Source organism: Harpia harpyja, chromosome 7 (assembly GCF_026419915.1).
Source record: "Harpia harpyja isolate bHarHar1 chromosome 7, bHarHar1 primary haplotype, whole genome shotgun sequence".
Classification (NCBI taxonomy): Eukaryota; Metazoa; Chordata; class Aves; order Accipitriformes; family Accipitridae; genus Harpia; species Harpia harpyja.
In genome coordinates, this window is record NC_068946.1 from 626,349 (window position 1) to 651,519 (window position 25,171).

Below are 25,171 nucleotides of genomic sequence, written 5' to 3' on the forward strand. Positions count from 1 at the left end.
GGAATTACTGCCTTAGAGAGGGTGTTTTCCATCTCTCCAGCCTGTGAAATACGACCTGAGACTGAAACCTATGGCAAGCACAGGTGCGATGCTGCGGGCAGACGGTATCTCTCGGACAGAAATCTTCCCGAGCAGCAGCCAAAGGAGCACTGCCCGAGTCTGCTGGGATGGCCCTTACGAGACAGCTTAGACAGACACACTTTCCAAGCAAGACACATGCCTCCCCGTTGCACTACAGCTTAATTATAACGCTCTAGCAAAGAATTTCATTTTTTTCCTATCATGGGAGCGAGCTCCGTAATGAAAAGGCTTTATTAAAATGAAATGTAAAACATGGTATTAATTAATGAGGCTATGCAGGTGTGTTCCTGAAAGCAGTCTAGCTCCGTGCGTGTTGAAGGGAGCCAGATTAAGGGTTAGCTGCCGCGTAACACCCCTATCACTGTGCAACGTGAAGTTCCCTGTCATTACATCTTACACGCGTAACATTATGTTGTTACTCAGGTTTGAATTCAGACGAGAAATCCTGAGGAGCACCTGGGGAAGAGGTGGTAAAAATGTGCTCCCTGCAGTAATGCAATACGACTTTTAAACCAAAACCAGCCTGAGATGTGTTCTTGCCACTACAGCGCCTGAAGAAAGATCTGATCGGGCGCCTCTTGCCAGGCAGAATTTCGGAGTGAGAATTAACGCGGGCCGATAGCACTAAGGTTAGAAGGCCTTAACAGATGGAAAACCACAAGCTTAAAGACAGGCCTATCTGACACTGAGGTTAAAACTCATGCAGATGGAAAGCCAGCGAGAGCCAAAATGTCACAAAAGATGCATTTAGCTGCAGTTAGGTTAACGCCAACTTGCAGACTGTGGGGGGTTTTTCGGTTTTCTTTACATTCAGACCAAATCTGTGTCCTCCATTATTTGGCTGTTTGAAACCGCTTCTGTGTTGATGACTGAATTGCACGTATAAAGACATATTCACAGTCGTGTGATGGCTGCATATAGCGCGGGGCCACAAATAGCCCCTTTTTGTTTTCTTTTGACAGGAGTGCTTGCAGCACTGTGGAAAGTTATTCTTCATTCATTTGAGCTAGCTTATTTGTTGAACTGCAGCAAATTATACTGCAGCAGGTGTGAGCATTATGCAAGGCTATTAAAAGGAGGCTGTTGGTATCTTATTCATATGTCAACGAAAGAGAACCTACTGATTATATACACTCAAAGGCGCGTAAACACGCAGATAATACTGGAGCTATAGGCTGTGTCGCAAATCCGTTTTCAGGGTTTCTTTGTTGTAGAGTGGAAGTATTTATGGACAGTTGTTACTGTGCAGGCTAGATACCCCTCGGTGAGTAAGAATGGCCCTTACGATTAATACTGCTACCGGCTAATCACTCCGAGTGAGCAAAAGCCATCAGCAGATCCCTTAGCTTCCACCCTTAAAAAGGTTGCATCCTGCCTCGTTCCTCCAGCTCAAGAAAAACCTACCCTGCACCGACAGACCGCGGCGTCACAGGGCGTTTGGGAGAGGTGCTGGTGGGCAGGGACCCCAGCACCCCTCTTGGGCGACGCTCCCGCGCGCCCAGGCACCCTCGACCACCTCCTCCCCGGGGGGGGACGCAGCCCTTCCCGCCGCCAGCCAGCATTCCGAGCGCTCCCTCCCCACGGGCAGCAGGCTTGCTCTGGCTCCCGGGCACAAGCCATCCGAGAGAGTCTGGAATTGCGTCCCTGCCTGTTACTCCTTCACCAGCACCCTGTCTCGGTGCACGGAGCAGGCTGGGAAAAGGAAGAAGCAAAGCTGCTCGGCTGCCAGAAAGGGGGCCTTTCCTAACTTCCAAGCGTGTAACTTTGAAATCAAAAGTCAGGATAAATGTATACCGGTTTTTAACGTGACTATACGGACCTCTACGTATCAATGTACACGCAAAGCATGCTTTGTTTTGCTTGTAAAAATTACATGCAAACGCATCCTCTGCGTGGCTGAGATGCAGCTGTTACATTCCGAGGCTCCGCATACAGTGAATTTTTATGGCTGAGCTATAAACCTCTGAAAAATGAGGTTTATAATAGAAACACTGACACCCTCTAAAATATAGCAGCACTATTGGGTGCTGCTGTAATACGGCCCTAATTTATAAACCACGGAGGAATCCTGTTCCATTTTGAAAGTTACACACAGTAATCTAGAAAAAGGGTAAACCACAAGGAAAAATGGTCATGCTGTCTGTGAGCTATAGCGTCTAGTCCAACCAACAATTCAAAAATCAAGTAGGATGCCACAATATTTAGGCCACGCGCTGAATCCTGGACTGTCACAAAATAAAAACATGGCGTATCCTAGGATGGGGGTGTATTTCATGAAGCCATGTGCCATTTCCCATGCCTCTGGGCAGTATTTTTCGAGGGACAATTTGATACGAGAACACTAGAAGTAAAGAAAAAAAAAGACCAGAGAAACACAACCCAAACCCTCCAGTTTTGTGTGACATAATAAATGTTTTTGCAAGAGGGCTTCAATGTACTCCCGTTTAAATTAAAAAAAAGTGGCAAAGCAAGCAGATTGTTTACTCACAGGAGACAAAAGTTCATCACTAAATGCTCGGAAAAAGCTCTCGGTGTCTTGAGCCTCCCGCTCTGCGTTAAAACGTATTGAGGAGACGGTAATTCATGGGGGCAGCACTCTGTCTCGCTGCTCGCAATGCGTTTTTCCGCAGTACGCCGGACCAGAAACCTGTTAGTGATCTTCACAGTGACCCTGAAATGCTAAGCAGAGGTTTCAGCCTTGGGATTTATGTTTGGAGAATCCCTTTGTGCCTCTTTGGTCATCCCTGCCCCGGGACACCTCTCCTGGCGTGGAACAGGAGGAGGGAGCTGGACAAACAACCCTCTAATAGAGCGACGCTTGCTTGCAATTTTGGGAAAGAAACGGGAACCTTTTGGTGCAACGGTCAGAAATCAAGGCGGCGAGCAAGGATTTCATTCATCACTGTCACTGGCTTCAAAGCCCAGAAAAAAGTCGCTTCTCCCCTACGCATCAGAGTTACCTCACCCTAGATGCTGGGATCACCCCGCTTACTCACACCAAAGGGATGTTACTCCCCAGCAAGACACAAGACTTTAGGGGCTCACAGCTGTCAGGTTTACCCCAAAATTTTCACTGCGGCTATCCTGGATTCCTCTCCTACTTCCCCTAAACGGTCTCCTTTTGCATGCTAAGCGTCAAAGGAGAATAAATCCAGATTTATTGCACTTTTCCTGCTAAAACTATTTCCCAGTAGACTTGCTATAAATCAAGAGCACCATATTCTTGTCGGCCACATCACCGCCCACCAGGGCAGTAACGTTTTACCTCTGGCAGACCTCGCCCCCCTACTCAAGTGAGCCCTAAGCCCTCTGGGCTCTTCATTAACAAAAAACGTGGATTTGCTTGCAGAAAAAGCCAACAGCAGCAGCCTTCAGCAGCACTCCAGGCTGCTGTGCCTTCCCCCAAAAACTTCACTGGCAGGCATTGCAGAAACGCTCCGGGCAGCACCGAGGTGCTGGGATCCACGCGTGAGAGGGGCTGAGCTCTTCATAAACCGTTAGCAGGCTAACGAGGGCATCTGCAGAAGGAATAGGCACTAAAACTGAAACTAGATACAAAATAAATATCCCAGAGCTGGATTTCTTAAAAAAGATTCTGCTGAGCTATAGTTCCACATCAAATTTTTATTGAATACATTTTCTACTGAGAATTTGTGCACTAAACCCAGTCAAAATCAGATGAGAGGGGTATAAATTTCATGTACAGTTTTCACTGCAAATATCCTTCAAGAGAAAAAGCAAAAGCACTTTTTAATCAAGCCCACCCCACATCCTCTCCTTCCTTTCCCCTGCAACACGAGCAGCAGGCTGGGAATCTGAGCCCATGCAACCCCGGTCCCCGAAGCACCAGAGGCAGCGGGAAGCCTCCGAGAGGGATGCTCCGCTTGAAGGTCACAGCGAAGGGGACAGATCATCCACCCTCTGCCATGCCTAAAGACGGTGCCTAGGTCTGCTTCGCGTATAGGAAAGCTACGAAGAAGCTGACATTTTACAGCAACTGATGTTCTTAACTCATGATATCAATTCATGTGATTTCAGCAAACCACTGTTAAAACTAAACTTGATACTGCTTCTTTCCCCAAACTCAGACTTGCCCCTTCAAAAACTCCAGTGGTGACATTATTTCCTGAAACCGTAATGGATTTCATATTTGGTTCTACAAAACCCGAAAATGAGGGTTAAGTTCCCTGAAGGACAATGTTTCTCGCTGTACAAGCAAGATTATGGGTAACTTTGAGCTTGGAAAGACTCTAGGATCTAAAATGGTATTACAGACAGAAAAGCTACTTTAGACAACTTCTTTTAGCAGCTTCCCAGCATCTAACAGTTGTAACCTCTTCTTCCCCCCGATGAGTACCACCAGGTGAACTCGGAAAAAACGTCTTTTCTCAAAGGTTTCCAGATTTGTCAGCATAATGTAAATACTAAATGGGTCTAAAAATCCAGCACCTTTCAGAACTCAAGTGGGTCTCGGCCGCTGCATTGTCCTAGATGCTCATATGGCTAGTCTTCCCTGGGATATTTCGTTACCTGGGCTCCTGGGAAGAAAATTACACTGAAGAAAAGGTCAATAACTGGCAGACAGGAGATGACATCCTGTAATAGTTCTAATTACTGTTTATCAGAGTGCCTCACTGCACAGGTAGCAGGTTACAGGACATATTTGCTGTATTTTTCCATGAAAAGAGGAACATGGCTACCTGATTCAGGGCTGATACTATGAAACGTATGGTTTCCTGCACCGACGATGCTTTATTACAGAAAGCCCAGCGCAGTTACATCGCCTCCACAGAAACAAGTGACCTTGAAAGATGTTGCATTCATTTTTCTTTCTGCATATTTTTGTGATGGATTTAATGTTCAATAAAACCGAAAGAATAGCAGCATTTGAGGCTTGAGCTATTTGTGCAAGTGCCAAGCACTGCAGGAGGAGTTCAGGGCTGATTTCTGCACCTTGCTCAACCCATTCTCAGAAAAACTGATGTCGTGGCTCCATTCTCTTCACTGTTGGCTGAGAAGGGGATTTATTTGCTATGTGGATTCTTTTTCCCACAAAGTTTTACACTATGCACGTCAGACAAATTCCTAGCAGGACAGATGCATGAAATGCAAAAGCATGAGATGAGCAAAATTTGACTGATGTGTTTCAGAAAGGCAACAGTTCTCCAAAGTATGAAATATCTATATGTGGACACTATAAAGAGAGACTTTTTTGTGTCCACAGAGACCGTGCCTCCATACTGGACTGGTTGAAGCACATGCTGATGCTTGGCTGAACCACATCTAATGAAGGTCCTCCTTGCACTCTGAAAGCACTACGGACACTAGCTCTGTATCTTAAAACCAGCAAAATCCCTAAAGAATGCGGCTGAAGTGTAGGTTATAGAGAGAAATAAGCACAAGTGTTCTGTGTCCGTAAATAAAGGCTGCGATTACGGAGCCATTGATGCCGGCTTTTAAAGAGCGCCAGGAACAAATATAAATGAAGAATGGTGAAAATCCCGGCAGCCTCCTCTCTCCCTTTTCCAGCAGAAAGTGCCCGCAACGGCTTGCTGAATTATAAATGGCGATTATTACAAGTGCCAAGCAAAAGGGCAGCTGAGAGAGGTGGTGTGCGTGCTGTCCCTCCAGCCAGGACAGCACCGGGAGCCTCTGCCGTGCGTGGGAAAGGCTGGGAACGGCTGTTCGAGTCTTCCGTGTAATGCTGGGCACACGGCTCTGGCTGCTGCAGCATCCCTGTAGACCCACCTACTTCCTGCGCCCTGGCGTGGGACGAGCTGCCCGCAGCTTCTTTCGGAAGTTTAGTACGTGCTGCAATATTATTTTGCAGGTTTTAGTCTGTGCTGCAACATCCTTGCACGTCTCCTGCTGGCAAGTGATGGACCGACACTGCCAAAAGCCTTCCTTCGGGTGAGAGCTCTCCCCAGCAAAAAGCAGCAAGTACCTTAAGCCTAAAGGCAGATTCAGGTCATGCAGACTGATCATATTTTCTGAATTTCCTCCCCTGACAATGCGATAGCTATTCTGTACTTAGAAAACCGTCTTGTTATAGGTAGCCCGATCAGGTCGGTCAGAGCGTTTAACAGCCGTCATTACCAATAAATCCAGTACTGGCGATGCCAGCCAAACATATTTTTCTAACAGGAATACCGTCCTGCACGTCCCTAAGGACTGCAGGCAGACAATACTTAAACGCACGTGCTACGCGTGCTGCGCTGGGTCGCAGGCAGACTGACCATCACCTGGGCTGTCCTCCTGCCACCCGTCCCTGTCGTGAAGTACATTATTTTCACTTGCCGCAAGGAGATCAGAAATACCTTCAACCTTTCTCGGGAATCTTTTGCAAAGTTTGGTTGTAAAATGAGGACAATATGAAGACATATTCAATCCAACAGACTTGTTTCGTGCTGGTTACATTATCGGGGAATCTAATTTCCTGGGAAGAGGCCATCCCATTTTACAGAGACTAAACTGATAAAAACCTCAACCTCTATTTTACTCTATCTAAATTGTGCTTTCTTTACTGCTGATGGCTAACAACTCCGGTGCGAGCTAGCAGACTGTCATATGACATACATCTTGCAGCAGCGTGAGGAGCAGATGCAAACCGGCTGACATTTAACTGGAACAAATGCACGATAAGAAAAATCTTGCCCTTTTTCCTTGACACAGAAAATGATGCCCTGAGGTACAACGCCTGTTCAGGAGGGAAAGCCATTTAGGTCGTTCTCCTCCGGCTTTTGCCCCTTCAGCAATATGTTAAAGAAAACCATCAAACAATCTCGCAGAGGACTAAGACCGTGGTCTGCGTACACCGTTCCCACGGCTTCGGATGTGGGCGCATCGTGTTATAGCACAGACCGTGAACTCCGGGCCGTTTTTAATAACCTTTACTGACTTTCACCAAGGGTAGAGTACCATCTATATGTTCACATACGTGACGGCCGCTTTCCCGTCCGTCGGTCTGACATGAGACATCATCGCGGGCGTGGACCGGCGAGACGGATGCAGTGATAAAGGAGGCGGCCGCGGGAGGTGACCGGGACGGAGAGTCCTCGTCCCCGCGGGGCAGGGCAAGACAGACCGGGCATCACGGTTTCATTAACCGGGGGCAGGCGGCAGCAGCGCAAGACATTAGTGATAGCTGAAGGCAGCCCCTCAATATAAAGGGAATAGACAGATACTCCTTCAGAAATAAAAGAGGATTTTGAGAATAAAAGCAAGCGGGCTAATAAGCGAGGCGTTCACACAGGCAGAAGGACAGCAAGAAAAGCATTCACAACTGCAGACACCTGGGAAGTGATTTATCCGAAACGCTTCTTAAAGCATGCCTTAACAGATCAAATACAAAAGGGGGTAACTCACTGCAGGCCAAGACACTGCATATTAAAAGAAGAAAATATCCTGCGTTAGAAGGAGATACTTCAGCCTTGGCAGCATCTGCTGCAAGTCCTCCGCTGCCCACGCCAAAACGAACTCCAGATCTCTAAACTCAAATTGTAATTTGCTTCACTACAGAATTTCCAACCCAATCCTCAATTATGCCTCTCCGGCGAGGGTGAAACTTCAGCCGACGGTATAATACATTCACGGACACCTGCAGACCTAATAATTGACCAGGGAGGATGTGGATGAGATCAGCAAAATTGCTGCATTGCTACTGCAAGCCTCAGTGTCCTACACCAGGAAACAGCTTTGCTACTGCAAGGTGCATAATTTAATAAACCATTAACTCAAACCTGAGGTGAAGTAAATTCAGCGTATTATATATTTCAAAATAGCATTAGAATTCAATTTAAGTGTCACCAAAAGCCTAATCCTCAGTATACAGAGCATATTAATAAGTGTCTTGGAGCCTGTGGTTTGATTTAATTTCCAGCTGAGTTGTGCTGTCGCATGACCGCGATCCCTGCCGCGAGGATATCTCGGTGATAGCATCAGTGGTCCAACCCACAGCAGAATCGGAAAGATGCACGGTCCCGCTTTCCGGGGTCTTCCCGGGCAAACGGGTGGGCCTGCGCTCGAGGAAAAGCAATCCGGTTTCCCGTCGCATCACTTCGGGGTGCCACCGTTGCGGCGTTGATGTTCCCCAGCGATAGCGGGGTCCTCGGCAGGGTCCCCAGGCTCCCCCGAACCAGCCCTGCTCTCGGTTCCCTTTGTAGCCATGGGGGCAAAAGGCATTTTTGGTAAGGCAGCTGCTCCTGCAAAAGCTGCTGGGAAGGGGCAGAGGAAAGGCTCTTGGCGTAAGGCCAGCGTCACACCAGCGCCGCGCTGCCTGGATGATGCACGGAACGTGACCGCTGGCTGCGGCAGGGGCTGCCCCCCCCGCCACGCCGACGGCACACGGCAGGACTGCGGCGACCATAAAGCGACGGAGACGCTGCTTTCGATCCCCCAAGTCAGGCGGAAAGTGCGAATGGTGCACCGTTTCCACCAAGAGCCAAAAGCCTCAACTCTGCTTTCTGTTTTTGTGGAAGTCGGCCATGTTTTGGACTTTTTGACGTCGCCCCTGTACTAACTCCTCTGGATTAGCAAGCCAGGCACGTCCCACAGCAGTTTGGGAAACGCATCTCTTCTATAAATGACAACAGATTATTTAAGCAACAACTAAAGCACTCTGACTGCTTTTTAGCTTGCTCGCATTAACGTCAGTCTCCTCGTATATCTAGGGAACGAATCCGGGATTTTCTCTAAAATGGTGGAGAGCGATACAAAAATAGCAGACTACTCATCTAAAATAAAGTTATGTGTTTGAAAGGGTTGGAAATTGTTCTTTAATCACTGGCGTCTTTCTTCTGGAATATAATCTGCCGGCTATACATTTTGCTTTTCTATCCGATTTCTCAGGAAAATGCAGCAAGTGTGTTAATAAATAATTTATAAAAACATTACAAAAGATAAAGCACTCCTGCTAAAATGTTTCCAGCCTCCGAGATACCAGTTCATTTGTAATCCTCTCCACCTCCCCTTCGCTGGAACATCAGCAGAGGGTTATTGCTGCCTTTCTCCGCAGTCCCATTTTACTTGTCCTGCAGGTGTCAAAACACATCTTTGTTTTGAAGGTAGTCGGACTGATAAAAGGGTATGGCCCAGCCCGAGTCGCAAGCTCCATTTTATCTACTACAGATTTTTGTCACAAAAAACGTTTTTCAGGCAAGTGACATCCTGATTTATTTTCGTGCTCTGGTGCACAAGGATGGGTGTAAAACACAGTTGCGCTGCTGGCTCTCCCAGAAAAGAGGGCTCTTGTAGATGCTGTTCCCTCCAGTGTTTTGTCCTTCCCTAACAGCAAACGGGACATGCTTTCCGTGAAACTAAACAGGGCAATTTTGGAGCACGGTGCACAGGGTGGCTTCATTCTTGGGAAGAGGAAGGAGACGGTTGGGAGGAAGAGGGCGTGTGATGAGCTCTGCCAGATAGAACTAAATTTTAGTGAAGACTCTATGAGAAGCTAACAGTAGCGAGCAAGTAAAACCTGAAGGAGGAAAAATCAAACAGAAATAGCCTTCAACCTGAACAGATAGTGTGTGCGTCTGTATTAAAAAGGACTGTAAGACTGAAGGTAGGTTTCAGTGGATGCAGCTGCTCTGAAAGCAAGTCAGGGGACGAGAAGACCAGTGGAAAACAGAGTACAATTCAAGGGAATCTCCCGCAGGAGAACCACTGCGGGTACTGAAGTGCCGTCACTGGGGCAGCTCCCCCCCGGCTATCTCAGCAGCCCTGGCAGGGCTCAGCACCGCTGCACCCATCCTGTCGCTGGGCTGACCGCGTGCTGCTACGGGGATGCTCTGCCGGCCAGAAATCCGGCAAAACCAACCAAGCTGACCAAGACGAGCCGCACGTCAGCTAGCCACGAGCCAGAGACAGCAACCGCGCTGCCCGAACACCGCTCCCAGGGACGAGCCGCAAGCGCTTCCATCTTCAGCTGGCACGATTCGCAGGGTGCGGGAGCTCCCTCTGCTCAGCTGCGAAACACAGGAGACGTTTCAAAGGCAGTGAGCGGGCACAAGTGTCGGGGAGAAGAGAGCGGCTGTCACCGTGTGTGACTCTTGGTGCCCATCACGAGAGCTGGCAGCGACAGCGGCCCCGGACGCCCCGGGGAGACGCAGGTGCAATCGGGGGGGAGATGACGAAGAGCAGACCTGCAGCAGCTGGCTCCTCTCGAAGAGAAATGGTTGCCCTCAGGTTTCTGATGCTGAAGGCTGTGATGGGTTAACCCTGGCTGGACGCCAGGTGCCCACCAGAGCTGTTCTATCACTCCCCCCCGCCCCTCAGCTGGACAGGGGAGAGAAAATATAACAAAGAGCTTGTGGGTCGAGATAAGGATAGGAGAGATCACTCACCAATTACCGTCACGGGCAAAACAGACTCAGTTTGGGGAAAATTAACTTGATTTATTACAAATCAACCGGAGTAGGGTAATGAGAAATAAAACCAAATCTCAGAACACCTTCCCTCCACCCCTCCCTTCTTCCCGGGCACAACTTCACTCCCGGATTCTCTACCAACCCCCCAGCGGCACAGGGGGACGGGGATGGGGTTTATGGTCAGTTCATCACACGTTATTTTCTGTCGCTTCATCCTCCTCAGGGGGAGGACTCATCACACTCTTCCCCTGCTCCAGCGTGGGGTCCCACCCACGGGAGACAGTCCTCCACGAACTTCTCCAACGTGGGTCCTTCCCACGGGCTGCAGTTCTTCACAAACTGCTCCAGCATGGGTCCCTTCCACGGCGCGCAGTCCTTCAGGAGCACACTGCTCCAGTGTGGGCCCCCCATGGGGTCACAAGTCCTGCCAGAAAACCTGCTCCGTGGGCTCCTCTCTCCACAGATCCGCAGGTCCTGCCAGGAGCCTGCTCCAGCGCGGGGTTCCCACGGGGTCACAGCCTCCTTCAGGCACCCACCCGCTCTGGCGTGGGGTCCTCCACGGGCTGCAGGTGGAGATCTGCTCCACCGTGGACCTCCATGGGCTGCAGGGGGACAGCCTGCCTCACCATGGTCTTCCCCACGGGCTGCAGGGGAATCTCTGCTCCGGCGCCTGGAGCATCTCCTCCCCCTCCTTCTGCACTGACCTTGGTGTCCGCAGGGTTGTTTCTCTTACATGTTCTCACTCCTCTCTCTGGCTGCCGAATACCGCCGTCCCAACTTTTTTTCCTTCTTAAAAATGTTATCACAGAGGCACTACCACTATCGCTGATTGGCTCGGCCTTGGCCGGCGGCGGGTCCATCTTAGAGCCGGCTGGTATGGGCTCTCTCGAACACAGGGGAAGCTTCCAGCAGCTTCTTACAGAAGCCACCCCTGTAACCCCCCCCGCTACCAAAACCTTGCCACACAAAACCAATACAAAGGCGAAGGAGAGAGGTCTTCCAGCAACGCAGCCTTTTGCTTTGTCTTTATTTCGCTAAAACGCTGGAGAACAGCAGAGCACAACTTGAATTGTTGTCGTTAAAGCTACCTCTAATGACAGTGAAAACAAAGTTTTGGGGCATTTGTGCTAAACGGAACTTGAGTTTTACGCAATGCGCAGAGCCGCAAAAAGGCTCCTTCAAACCTGTTTAACTATTCATTCCACTGTTAAACAGAGCTTTGCCAAGGGCGATCCCAGCGCAGACCGAGGCTTGTTGAGATCGGCAGCTGGGCGCCAGGCTAACACACCCAGCAGCTTCTGTCCTCGAACCGAAATGAATGAAAAGGGTTAAGGTGTTTGCGAGGAGGCACAGCTAACACCTCTCTTACATGGTTTCTTTGAAATTCATTTGCAGGAGTAAATACTTGTTAGAAACGTGCCCCCCCATAAATTCAAAATCATGAAAACAGGAAATTATCACAAAAGAGTTAACAAAACCCTGGAATTTCAGCCCACTGAGCAATACTTTTTGCACAGCTCCACTGACTCCAGTATTTCCGATCTTGAATGATCCCTGAATAATGTGATGGGAAGTCTTGAGACACGGCTGTTCTGTGATCGCAAGGCAGCAGAGACGTGGCAAGGAGCACTGTGCCTTCAAAAAGAGCTGATGAGAAGATGAAAGGGGTGGAAGGAGAGAGCAGACCTTCAGAGAGATCACGTCAAAGGAATATTAAGGAAGCCCGAAAAGGGTGCCCACAACTTCTTCGCTCTCCGAAAATGCTTTTGCACTGGGAAGCACCGTGAAGCCCAGCAGAGACACAAGGGGACCGACTGCTGTATGCTATCGACTCCTGGCCAGAGTGGCTATCAAAAGCGCTTTTTCTGTTGCAGCTCAGAGCGAAATTGATGCAAAAGACAATTCTGCTCTCCTGGCAGCATCATACGCTCCCACCACGCTTACCCTCTTCTCTCGCAGCACAGCTCCACGTGCACACTTCACACTAATAATAGGAATCCGAGACAATTAAAGCATGCCTGCTTGAAAGGTCCGTTCTGTAAACACCCATCTGTTGGTGGAAAGTCCTTGTCTGGTCCTTCAGAGATAATCCCTTCTGAAAAGGTGCCCGTGCTGAAGAGGCATCAAGGCAGATGTGTCCATCTGAGAAAAATCACCGGGGCTTTGCCTTAGCTTCTCCCCATCACGCCACCACCCAAGAAGAAGCCCAAGCTTGGGTCAGAGGAGGGCACTGCGGAGCGTTACGGTGGCCAGGGAACACCTGAGCCTTCAGAAATTATGGCAGTTTGAACATGAGAAAGGCAGGACTTTTTCTTGCTTTCAACCTTGTTTGTGGCCACGTCTTAGGAAGGTGGGAGTTCCTCTGTCCGTTTGGTATCGTGGTCCATCTCGGCTGGGGCTCTGCCTGTGACACGCTCTGCATTTTTCAGCAGAAGTTAACCCTCAGATACCCATAGCCTCTGACCATGTAACAACAATAAATAGCACTTTATCCCACCTTAGGTTTATATTCTCTTTTGGATTTCCTTAGCTTTATGGCAAGCGCTGAGTAACAGCCTCTACAAGGGGACACAGACCGTGCATGAAGATGCTGCAGAAGTAAGGAGCGCTAAAGGCTGTAGGTCCCCAAGTGCCTCCACCACCGGTGGCGACTGCCACCGCCACTGTCACTCCTGGATGGGACCCTGCACCTCAGACCATTCAGTGGCTGTCCCAAGGTCACCCAGCCCATCTGCGCCGTGATGCTGTGGGTGGTCATAGCGACGTGCTCAGGATGCTGAACCACGCTAGCGCCGGTGAGGTACCCCGTGCCATACTCTGCTATAACTCAATACATGCTTAATTTCATCATATAGGCTAAAACCCACTTTGGGAAAATGCACTAGCGTAGTGGCAACAGTTTATATTCCCATTAGGAAAAACGCAAAGGCTCATTATGCCGAGAGCCTAACTTACACCTTGCTCCCCAACAATACGGGACCGATCTAACATGCCCACATACAGCACACGATCTTCAATGCTTTATTGCCCAGTCATTTCTATTTTACCCAAATGAAAAATAAAAACCCATTACTAAGCAAAAGTCTCAGGAATTTTTATGAGATTGTAATGCTTCCAATTTATGTTGAAAAAGACCAAAACCCTCAAGCTGTCTGTAGCTCCTCCAGCCAGGGACGTGGAAGATGCTGCTGACGCAGCGCAGCACAAGTGATCAGAGGGGCCAACGCTGCTCTGTCGGGGCACCATCAAAAAGGAATGGGAAGGTTCTTCTCTCGCGTAGGACTTAACGGAAAATTTGAGGCAACAAAATACAGAATGAGCCCCACATTTCTGCAGGACAGCTGCAGATGTCATGTAAAATGTTTTAACTGGTCTTCAGCCCTTGATACTTTCTGTCCACAGCTTTCAGATGAGCCACATTTCAGGAAGGAAACACTCAGGGAACATCAAGCATCAGTGTAGACATTAATGGTAATAAACAGCTGAATATTCAAGTGTATCAGAAGGAAGAATCCAGGAAAAAACAGTTTAAAGAGAAAACATTGCTTGAGTCTCTGACATTGAATCAGTGCTTCTGGATGCTCTGCAAGGTACAGCTGGTGCATGCAGAACCGCATGAAGGATAATTAAAGACGGCTAACAGAATATTGCCCAACTACAGCGTCCTCTTCAGCATCTCCCACTTGCTCCTTCCAGGACAGACGTCTTGCCTGGACATCACCACTGGTATGACTGCTGATGTCCCCTGACTTTCCCCTCCCACTTTCTGCCCCACAGTAAAGCCTCCCAGTGACTCCTGTGGCTGCTGAAGCACCCTGCGAGCGTGCAAGCAAGGAAGGTGAAATGCAATTTTCCCCCCCCAGCTCCTAGAGGATCGGATTATTACATTTCAGCAATTAGTGTGAAAGCCCGCTTTACAATGGGGCTCTGAGGGGCTCTGGTGTCTCCCCGTGCCCGGCACAGCTCAGCCTGCGTCCCGCTCTGCTTCTCCGACTTGCCTGTGAGAACAGTGCCACTTACACACTTCTTCATCACTTTTGAATTATTCAGTGAGCTGTTAATGCGCTTACCGTGTGAAACAGGTATCTGCCCACATATTGCTCTCTAACGCTTGTTAGTCTTAATTTGTTTGATTGGCCGAGATGAATAGGTAAACGCCAACAGGCTGAACATCCCTACCCACTCGTACCGGTACTCCCCGCCCCTCCCATTTCCACAAGCATCTTTATCAAGAAAATCTCACCTGTGCAAATGCTATTGGCAAATGAGTAAGCTAATGGGAACATTCTTTGAACAAATGCATGGGCTTTATTTGAATATATGATCATAATTCATTTGATTTTATTCTGCTTTATCTATAGCTGAACAGGAGGACATCCTATCATGTTGGCAGCACTCTGTGGAGGATTCCTCACCTCACCTTGCTGTGACTGCTGCTGTTATTAAATGATGGCAGAAAGTGGGGAGTCATTCAAAAACCCAAACAAATAAGAACATTACTGAAACCTGAGTGCCTAAAAGGCACATTTTCCCCACATTTAGGCAAACAATTACAGAAAGGATGCCAATATGAGAAGTTCTGTCCTGTGCCATGAAGAACTAATATTCAGCCACTGTGTAAATTCACAAAAAGTTTTTAGCATGACCCTATAGCACAGTTTATGTACTTCTTCATTAAGAAAAAGGGCAACAGGTTTTCTTCATGTTTTACTTCCCAAAACCGCAGCACCTTAACACCAGCACTCAAAAAAGATACCAGAATCTGACAAAGGCAGGATGGCAAACGACAACTGTCCATCAAACTCGGAGTCTTTATGGCACAAGCGTGGAAGAGAGCAAGAGACGCATCGCTATTCATGGGTAAAGATGAAGCCCGCCTCCAATAACCTTTGCAAACAGCAGCCAGCCCTGGGAGCCTGGCAGCTAGATTGATTTTAAATTCCTGGGGTGCCAATTACCAACCCACAGAAGGGAACGCTGCATTTCGCTACTCAGCTGTGCCAATGTTTGAAAATTGTCTGTATCTGAGACTCCACATTTTCCCTGCATTAGTCATTATGAGTACAAACAGAGTTTTTTTTCTTCTTTTTCCATTGACAGAAAATCTGGTGCCATTTTGAAGGTCTAAACACACACAGCGCGGGTGTTCGTACATGCGCGTCCCGCTGGCAGACAAGCCAACAAGCCCAGTGGCAGTGTCTGTGCGCTGAAGCCTTTCCAGGAGTCTGGGGACCTGCCATCACTCATACCTAAAAAAAGGCTTCAGCAGCGCTGTTCTGCACTTGACTAACTGCGAACAGCTAGGGCGCTGCTGCTTTTAGGAAGCTAACAGGTAATGCAAAAAAAAAAAAAAAAAAAGCAAAAGTGCTACTGAAGAGTCCTCCCCGGCGCCCCTTGAAGGGGTCACCTGCATCCTCAGCCCTGTCCTTTCCTCTGCCTGTCGCTCAGCATGCTCTTCTATTTCTAGAAGTCAGGAAACTGAAAGAAAAAATATGACAACCCAATGTAGGAGAACACCACCACCTCCTTGGTCATGCTTCCTTCCCTCAGCTCCAAGAGGTCCACGCGGGAGGCTGCCAGCGCCCAGGGCTGGACCACCTCCTGCCGCGACACTCCACTGTTTGCTCGGCAATTACGACAGCTATTAAAAATCTTGAAGGTGTTTGGGGTAAGGCAGCATTTAAAATCCGTTATCAAGAAAGCTTGAAATGCCTCAGAAATGTAAAAGCCCTTCAGAACAGAGAGCAGGAGACCTCAGCCGCGGTGCCGTGCACAGCAGACCTGCCATCACAACCACTCCACGCCAGCCTGCGGTCGCAGTCGCTGCGCTGCAGCCTCTGCCTACGGCAGGGTAACTGCTCGTAGTAGCGACTCCGAAAAGTGCATTGGCCCACTGACGGTTCAAGCTGACCGGTTTTCATTTCTCATCCCTTTGACCAGTCTGCAGGGAGAAGGCATGCTGTGTCAATCATAAATGACAATGCAAAGTTGTTTAAATAAGAAATCGGATACCACCATATAATTAATGGCTACAGCACAGCATAAATGCACAAGAGACTCCTAGTCTCTCTGGCTTGTTTGAGTCTTGGCCTGTGTGCTGAAAACGCTAGTCAGCGAAGATCAAGAACAATTGTGTGGGGATTTTTAATCAATAACTAACCTGACAACAGGATTTGGAGGAAGAGCATCCTATAAAACACAGGCGGCATCACAGACTAATTGTATTTACTTCCTATTGACCAGAGACTCGCTGGCAGAGAGGTCCATGTCCCGGGAAGGTACTACACGTCTCTCTCAAAAAAGTGAAAGTCACCCATCTGCCTCTGTGAACTAGAGAGCCAAACATTTTGCTAGAGGTTAATGTTAAATGTTGCCCTGTCTGTACCCGTTCTGGAATATCAAAGTCATGTACTGGGTGGTGTTGAAGTGGGAGACTCTGAAGCAGATGCCCAAAATGCCTTCTCCCTCTCTCCTCCTGGTCTCGCTCTCCCTAAATTCACCGTGGAGCGGAACAGAAACATTGTGCAGATGTTAGAAAAGCGTCATCTATTCTTGGACGGCTCTTTTCTCTCCGGCTGCATAACCTTGAGCGCGTGACTGAAGGATGCCCATTTATGCCTGGGAGATGCTGTCGTGAATCACAGACCCCTATTCCTCCCACAGTGAAGGCACAACGCGTCCTTGTTTCTGAACACCAGTTATACTACATCCGCAACGAGATGTCCTGCACCACATTTTATAAATAGGCCCCTAAGAAACATACCTCCCATCCACTCATCTCAAACCAAAGCAATCATCGGAGCAAAGAGGACGCCTAAATGTCGACACACACTCTCCGAACGTCAGCGAGCCAGACCTCAGGGCACGGGTAAGAAGATCCGATGGTGCTGCAATGCAACTCATCAGCTCAGGCTTGCTAACTGCCACAGCAGCCAGGTCCAGCAATACTTCTGGGTAGCATGCACCAAAAATGAAAAGGAATACAAAGCTCGCAATTAAAGATAAGAGGGGTGACCTACGAGGGTAGGACCTCTGTGGGGACAAGCACAGGCTGGCCAGCCCGCAAGGGAGCAGGCTCTGGGGACTGCCCTCGGTCGGGGAGCACTTGGGCTACACAAGCACAGACGGCTCAGGCTGCTGGATAACAGGTTGAAATCATGGGAAAGTTCCTGACAGAACGACGGGCAAAGCTAGAAAATAGTCTCTCAAAGGTAATGGAAAAATCTTTGCGGTTTGGGAGCGAACCTCCCTAAAGGTCACAGCCCAATTTTAGGTTGGAGCTCTGCAGTTTGATTTTGCGTCATCTGTTCCTCTTGGGATCTAATAGGAAGGACTCTGCTGCCTGCCCTGAATTTCATCAGAAACGGGGGCCTGACTTAACTTTTTCAGTTCATGTGAAAACATTTCATGAGCCGAGCTGCCCTCCAGGGATGCTGGAAACCTCCCGGCACCTGTGGTGACTGCGCCTGCGCCGAGGGCTGCTGCTGACGGGGGGACCTGCAGCATCTTTCAAGCCCGTGTGGTACTGGTACCCTCTGAGCTCCGGGGGCGGTGGATGGAGGATGCTTCCACCAAGCCCCAGCCCGAACTCGTGTTCCTGAGTAGGCAAGAGCAGAAGAACCAAGCAACCTGCTATTCTGCCTGCTGCAGTCCCCTCTGCCTTCCCAGGGACACCCGGGACAGACGCTGGCTCGGGAAGCACCGCCGTGCCGTGCCGGCAGTTATTCAGAGGGAATGCGGAGTTCCCTTTGAATTCTGGTGTCACGCCGTCCGTCACAGGCACTGGCAGAGACGGATGCTGAACAACCACGCGAGCAGCTGTCTGCCGCCCCGGGCAAACCGGACCTTAGGTTTAGAGGTTTTGCTCGGTTCGGCGCACTGAACTGTGAACATTTAACGGCTTCTTCAGGCGCGCCTACACCCCGCTCCCCCTCTTCTCGCTGCATCCAACCACGGACGCAGGTCAGGACCTCGAGAGCCTGCGGGCAAAAGCGCTCAGCATCCGCAGGATCGATGTTGTCGTGCTGCATTTTCAGTGGAGCTGCAGCTTTCCTCCGTGGAGGTGAAATACTGCTCCCACCACTGCAGCGAAGCCTTTTCCCCTCTACTTACACGCGGCATTTACATGCAGAGGATGCAAAGAGAGCCGAGACCCACAAAAACACCAGAGAGGACAGTGACATTTTGTGCACGTTCCCTTTGATTACGTGCACGGTGCAGGCACTGTCCTCTGTGGGTCGTGGGGCATCTCTCATGCAGCAGTGACCGCAGCAGCGTCGTCTTTTGTAATATGGAAGCGCAATCGCAAAACCGGGGGAAAAAGGGATTACTTTCCCTTTGCTTCTTGAAACAGATGTCACTTTCCTCAGACCTGTTTGTTTTCAGGACTGCGGGGGTTTAATCTTTAAAACAATAATATTATTACAATATGTGTCAAATGCTGTTTTCCAACGAAAGAAAACAAATTGCTTCCGCTTTGTAAGCAATGGTAACCAGTCAATAATATAAATAGCTCCACAAACGTAGGGTTAGCATCTCGGCCCAGCAAACGCCCACCCCGGGCAAACTCCCGCACGTGAACCCGAGCACACCCACCACAGCCCAAGGAGCCTGGGGGGCATCAGGCCGCTACCCAAAGCCTGCCGAAATAAGAGGAAAACCCCACTTGACTCCTCCAGGGGCATCACTGTGCCCACAAGAGTCCAAAGAAAAATCACAGAGTGACCCCCAAAAACTCCCTTGAGACTAAACTCCCTGTCGGAGGAAAGCAGACGCACCGCAAGGCTGGCCACAGGGTTTGCCCCAAATTCCAACAGAGCCACAGGGCTGATTTCTCTCCCACAGCATCACGTGCCAGTCCAGAAGTCAGCTTCCCGAGCTCCTGGCCCTGCCTCTCTTCAGAATGGAAAAACACGACTGAAAACCTAAAAGGCTTCAGAACGGGAAAACCCAACTAAAAACCTTCAAAAAGTCTCCCTTGAGCTGACTCTCTGTTTAGGGAACGTCTGAGCTGGCATCAGCTCTCTGTTTGCTAGAAACTTAACCAGAGAAAATACGTCATACACCCGAACAGAGACATGCAACTAAGAAAATCCCCCTCACCTCCAGATAAACAACATCCCCCCAAACAGTGAAACAGGGACCGTCGACCTCCCCAGCAGCAGCCAAACATGGCCCTACGGGCTCGACCGGATTACCCCCAGGAGAGAGGAATTTGTCGTCATCCTACCTGCAGAAGCCAGTAGCACCTTCTGTGAAACGTGGGGATGATGGAGGAATGGACGTAGCAGCCGTACAAGCACTAGGGACACAAAAAGAGAGAAAGCAGAGTCGGGTTAGCGAAGGAAACCATCGCCCGAGGAGGCAGCGCCGGGGACGGGAGCGGCGGCGCGTTATCCGCCACCGGAGCATGTCGTTCGGAAGTCGGTCCAGGGCTGGCAGCACACAACACTGGATTACAGCACCCCAAGGTTTTTATTTTTTTAAACATTGCTACAGGTTACAGAATTGCTCTCCTACCAGCCCGGCTGTGCCGGGGCCCTGCGTTCGCCCGCAGCTCAGCCACCCCGGTGCGGCCAGAGCGAGTGGAGTCTCCCCACGGTGCTCTGCATCCCGACACACACCACAGACGTGGGGTTGGCTAGCTGCATCTTAATCTTTCCTTTGACATATTTTTATTTTTTAAAAAAACACAACACAAACATCTCTTTTTCCATGGTTTACCACCTGGGTACGTAAACGGAAAATTTAGGTTTGTAAACGGAAAAAATTGCTGTCAGGTATTTGATACAGCAAAACACCAAAATACAGTTGCTTTTTTGTCGTCTTCTTTTTTTGATATGAACTCTGCTTCTCTGATTAAATGAAATCAGTAAGGCTAAGGAATTCTTTCTGCAGGAAAAAATCAAATTTCCAGTATGTTAAAGCTTTTCAACACCGCTGTCGGCTGGAAGCTAAGCCCAGTGCAAACCAAACACACAAAACTGGTTTTAATTTAAAATATCCCGGTACGATTCCTGTCCACAAGATTTGTTTATTATTAAGAAAGCAATATTATTTTCTGACTCCGCTGGCTTTTAATATAGCGCACATGGGGGATGGGTGTGCACGTAACGATATATTCTCCCATACCGAAGGTGATTAGTTTTCCTTAAATGCGAGATTGCAGCGACCCAGCAATCTGCTCACAGCTTTCTTCAGGTATTTCCCCTGGCAGATTGCGGGCCACGTATATTTTAGGCACACCGGTATTCTGCCACGACTGAAGGAAAAAATACATAAACCCAACCGCAGGGTATTTTTAAGGGGAATTTCTTTTTTTGTTTTATTCCAGCGACTGCATCGGTTACGATGACCCTCACGATTAGTGTGCTCTTCACTCGCTCGCAGCCCTGCCTGCACCCTACCAGGGGGTCCTCACCAGCGCGGGGTGCGGGAATCGTCACCAAGCATCCTCCCGGCAGCAGTGGCTGCAGGACGGGACGGCCCCGGCTCCGGCCGGACTTCAGCAAGACTTTAAACCGCATTAAGTGGGTCCTAAGTTGATGGGTACTGGAAAAAACTTATCGCTAAATCACCATCCCAGTTCTCTCAAGTACCTGTTTCTGCAGACACGGGTGCCACGGCATCGATAGCGACGTGAAGGTTGACGCGTGGCATTAAGGCTTTACCTGTGCTGGCGGGGGTGACACACGCTGAGCGCCCCGGTGACGCCGTTATCCCGCCCACACACCAGTCCGGCGCTGGGACACAGCTCCGTCCGTGCCATCCCCCCGGCGCAGGACGCCGGCCACGCGGCACGAACACAAAGGGGCCGGTAAATCTTCATTTCGAATCCTTCTGCCTGGAAGGCACCTCGCAAACTATGAAAACTCTCTGCAAGGAGCAAGCTCGCCCGCCCTGACATCGTTAGCGAGCCCTGGAACGGGGCGAGCGCGGAGGCGTGGCGTTAAACGCACACGCTTATCGGCGAGCACGCGGGGAGGCTGGCGGCAGCGTCTCCTCCCCAAGATCACCGCTCACAAGGTCGGCCTGAATTAAAAAGGATTTAAGGGCTGCTGGCTGCTATCACCGAGTTATTTTTAAAACACAAATGACAAAGATTAATAATGTTTTTAAATGTGTCAAGGGTACATTCCACACACAAAAAAAAGCAGGGAGGATAAGGAGAGGGGAAAAAAACCTGCAGAAAATAATCCAAAGGAAAGCTTAACGTTCAAATCCCACCACTCAGCCTGGGGAAAAGCAGACACCGTTTGTTTAAAATAATCCCTGACAGCCACTCCTGGCTGCACAGCACCGGCGGCTGCCTTAAAAGGTCTTTAATATTCGGTTCTGCTGACTCAGAGCTGGTCCTCCCACCTTGGTAGGTGCAGCATCTCTCACTCCCACCAGCTTCCCAGCAAGGATGGGAGGGCTGGTCTGGAGCACGCAACTGGAGGAGCCTCCGCAACACCTAGGAACATCCACAGCACCTCATGCAGTCTGTATCAACATATACCGGCACAGCCCCACGCGCTTCACAACCCCGATTCGCTGTGAAGTCGATGGAAACTTCACCGTGATTAAGACCAAAAATAATGGCAAGCACTAACGCTGAACTCCTTGCAGCTCGCTGCATTTAGTAGGTTGGAAAGCTGCTCTCTATCTCCAGATCTGTCTCGCATATAATTCTAGAGGTGTCAATAACGAATCACATAGAAGCATCCCACCTCCACAAAACTGGTTTTCAACATTTCAGCAAACCATTAAGAAAGTCCTAACGGTTCACAGAATTTACAAAGCATCCAGAATACAGAAGTCATTTCTTTTCATTTTTCTTTTCTTTTTTTCCCCCACGTGGCAGGACATGGGAATCTGGTTCTGGGTTGATGGATGTTCTAACTTGGGCAGCTGGGATGAAGGAGACCCTTCAGGTGTAAGCCAGCCCCCCCGGCCTCAGAGAGGCAGTAGGAACTTCTTCGTGGGCACTGTGTGCTTGCACCAAGAGAGAACACGGCTGCGGAGAAATGCACTGCGGTGGTGTAGAACAGACCCTGGAAACCCAGCTTCTGGAGTAAAGGCAAAATGAGTGATGGCGGCAATAAAAGCTACATTAATTTTCAGATAAAAAGGCATAAAAAATTGTTAAAGAGATAAATAGAAGCCTTAGAAATCTGAGCTTCATTGTTCTGGAGGATTTTCACGGTTAATGAGTTAAGTGCTGTTAGATGACCTAAACTCTAAAGTTTGATAGCACGGTACACGTGGGTTTACAGGGAGAGGGTGCATAGAGGCGATTTTCCCGTGCTTGGCTCCACTGACCCCCGCACCCGACACGGGGCAGTGACGAACCCCTCTGCCTCGCGCTGGGTCATGGCTGCCAAACGCCCGGTCGGCAGCCGACGGCTCGACACACAACGCTGCAACTAATTAGGAGAACGGAATTACCTCTGTGGCTGGCCTTAGGAGACAGGTAACCAGGGCACGCTTCACGCCTTTAGCTAAAGGAGTCTTTAAAATGAATTCTTGCTCGAAACAGGCAAAAGGGGTTTCATTAGCTGGGTTTTCTTTTTTTTTTTTATCAGGGAGGTAAAAAACGTGGAGGCCTGTGTGTCTGTGGCTATGTTAATGCCAGGCTGGGCGCTCAGCCAATGCATTAAGTGAAATCGAATTCCTGAAACCAGCTTTAATCAGCAGATTTTTAAGGTTAGAATGACTCTCTCCTCTGGAAGGCTTGCCAAGGTTAATTCTGTCCTGAGCAGGCTGAATTAATGGGCTGGACAGGGGAGAAAATTTTTTTTTCACGATTCTCTTTTAAGTTTACAAAATCTCCAGGAGAAAAGAAATGGCATTTCTGAACCATCTGAGGACAAACGCCACTTCAGCAGCTTATTGATTTCTGTTTGGAGAACAGGGGCCGAGACGTGAGCGGCCGTCACCTCCGGCGGGAGCCACGCGGCCTGTGAGCTGCCATCCCTGTCCCCATCCCTTCATCCAGCCTGTCCCCCGGAGAAGCCCCGCGCGGCACTGGCCGAGGGAGACGGACACCAGCCCGCGGGGATCGCTCCCCGTCCCCGCTTGCCGCGGCGGGACAGGGACGCCCACGGCGGCGGCACGGTCCAGCGCGGGCGGCAGCATCGGCTCCCGCAGCACGCGCGCCGCCATCGCCTTTCGGGAAGGGATGCGCTCGTCCTTGCAAATTACACGGCGTTTGGAGACGGAGGGTGCGCAGAGCACCAACTTTGTCCTGGAGCCCTGCGGCGGTGGGGGACCCCTCTCTGCGCTGATAAGCCAGCTGAGAGCAGCCACCCACGCAGCCCCCCCCCCGACCGCGAAATCCATACCTGCCTCACGAAGTTTGCAGCTAGAAGAAACTTTTTTGCAGCCCCCGCGCTGCTCCCGGAGAGCCAGGCCCTGCCAGCTCCGCTTCATCTCGCACCTTTTTAAAATCGACGGATAATTAAAGAGAAAAGGGCCTTCTCTGGACAGAGGGGGAGAGCTGTGCTATTACAACTGCCTACCTCTCCATTTATATGCAGTCCACATCTTGCATTATCAAACTTCTGAAAACCAGAGGGGCGGAAAAAAAAAAAAAATCAAAGTATTAGTGGATTTTTTTATCCTGAGCTCCTTAAAGTGATTGTGGCTTATTTAAAAATAATACAATAATGCTGAGGTGTTCTTCCTTAACAAGAACACCTTGGGAATGCAAATAGGAAAGCAAGAGAATCAGAAATTCAAGATAGGGTTGGACAGGCTTTGCAATTCTTCTCCCTGGTGAGTTACACTAGTGGATATTTAAAAAAAAATGAAAACTGCCTAGATTTTGTTCAGATTTTCACACTGAATTCCCAATTCCCTTAATAAGAAGCTACATCAATCTTTAGAGAACAAACCACCTAAGACCTGTGGCTCTAAATTATTAAAATATACTCGAGTGATTTTATGGTGTAAGGCTTCAACTTCCAATACCCCAGCAGCCTGCAGACTTCCAAGCAGGATCCGTACAGGTTATTGGGGAAGAAGGACCGTGCCCGTTGCCCACGGGCTTTCAGGGAGGCAGGGCTGGCCCGGGCTTCTCGCTCGGTGCCACGGGTGCACACTCCCACCACGGTGCCTTTCCCGAACAGCAAACCCCCCAGTGCAGGCCACCAAAGATGTCCCCTTCCTCCCAAGGGGCAGCTGGCTCGGCGTCCCTCTCTCCCTGCCAGCCAGTTCTGCAGATCTTCCTCGTTTCTTTTGGAGAGGTAGAATGAACCTGCTGGGAAAGGGCACGCGTTCCCTGTGCAAACCCTAACAGCTCGGGATTTGCACTGAAATCCCCAAACAAATAGTCTTTTCAAACGAAAACGCTCATGGCAACAGCAGTAAAAAATGCCCCAAATAACGGCATCTGACTACCAGACAAGTGAAATCCAAAACACGGTTTAAAAAGAAAATAAAAAGAAAGCCAGCATGAAACCATCAAAGCAGGAGATGTGAAATTCCTTACGAAAAGGCTTCTGAATTGCTCAAATGCGCCTGCAAAAGAAAAGGCTGCTGCCTGCACCCACCTGAGGCGTGGTAGGAGCTCGAAGCCCACGTAGAAATGGCCACCAAATACCCCAAGGAGCCCGATGCCAGGGAACCCTCTGGCCCCAAGAGCTGCCTGGACGCGCGCTCCAACACGCGCTGGCTTCTGCCTCGTCCCGCTCCGAGATGGCGCGACGAGCAAAGGCAGGCACATCTCTGGAACCTGGTTC

At 49.6% G+C, this 25,171-nt stretch overlaps 1 protein-coding gene across 7 annotated transcripts in view; it reads right to left on the reverse strand.

Annotated features, from left to right (window-relative positions):
• The window catches only part of CAMTA1 (calmodulin binding transcription activator 1), a 326,976-nt gene that overhangs the window by 122,842 nt on the left and 178,963 nt on the right, over nucleotides 1-25,171 (reverse strand). For all 7 annotated transcript variants that reach the window (XM_052792793.1, XM_052792789.1, XM_052792791.1 and 4 more), the window contains one exon: nucleotides 19,678-19,749. In XM_052792793.1, coding sequence (XP_052648753.1) covers nucleotides 19,678-19,749 — 72 coding nt within the window. The remainder of the gene's footprint in view (nucleotides 1-19,677; nucleotides 19,750-25,171) is intronic.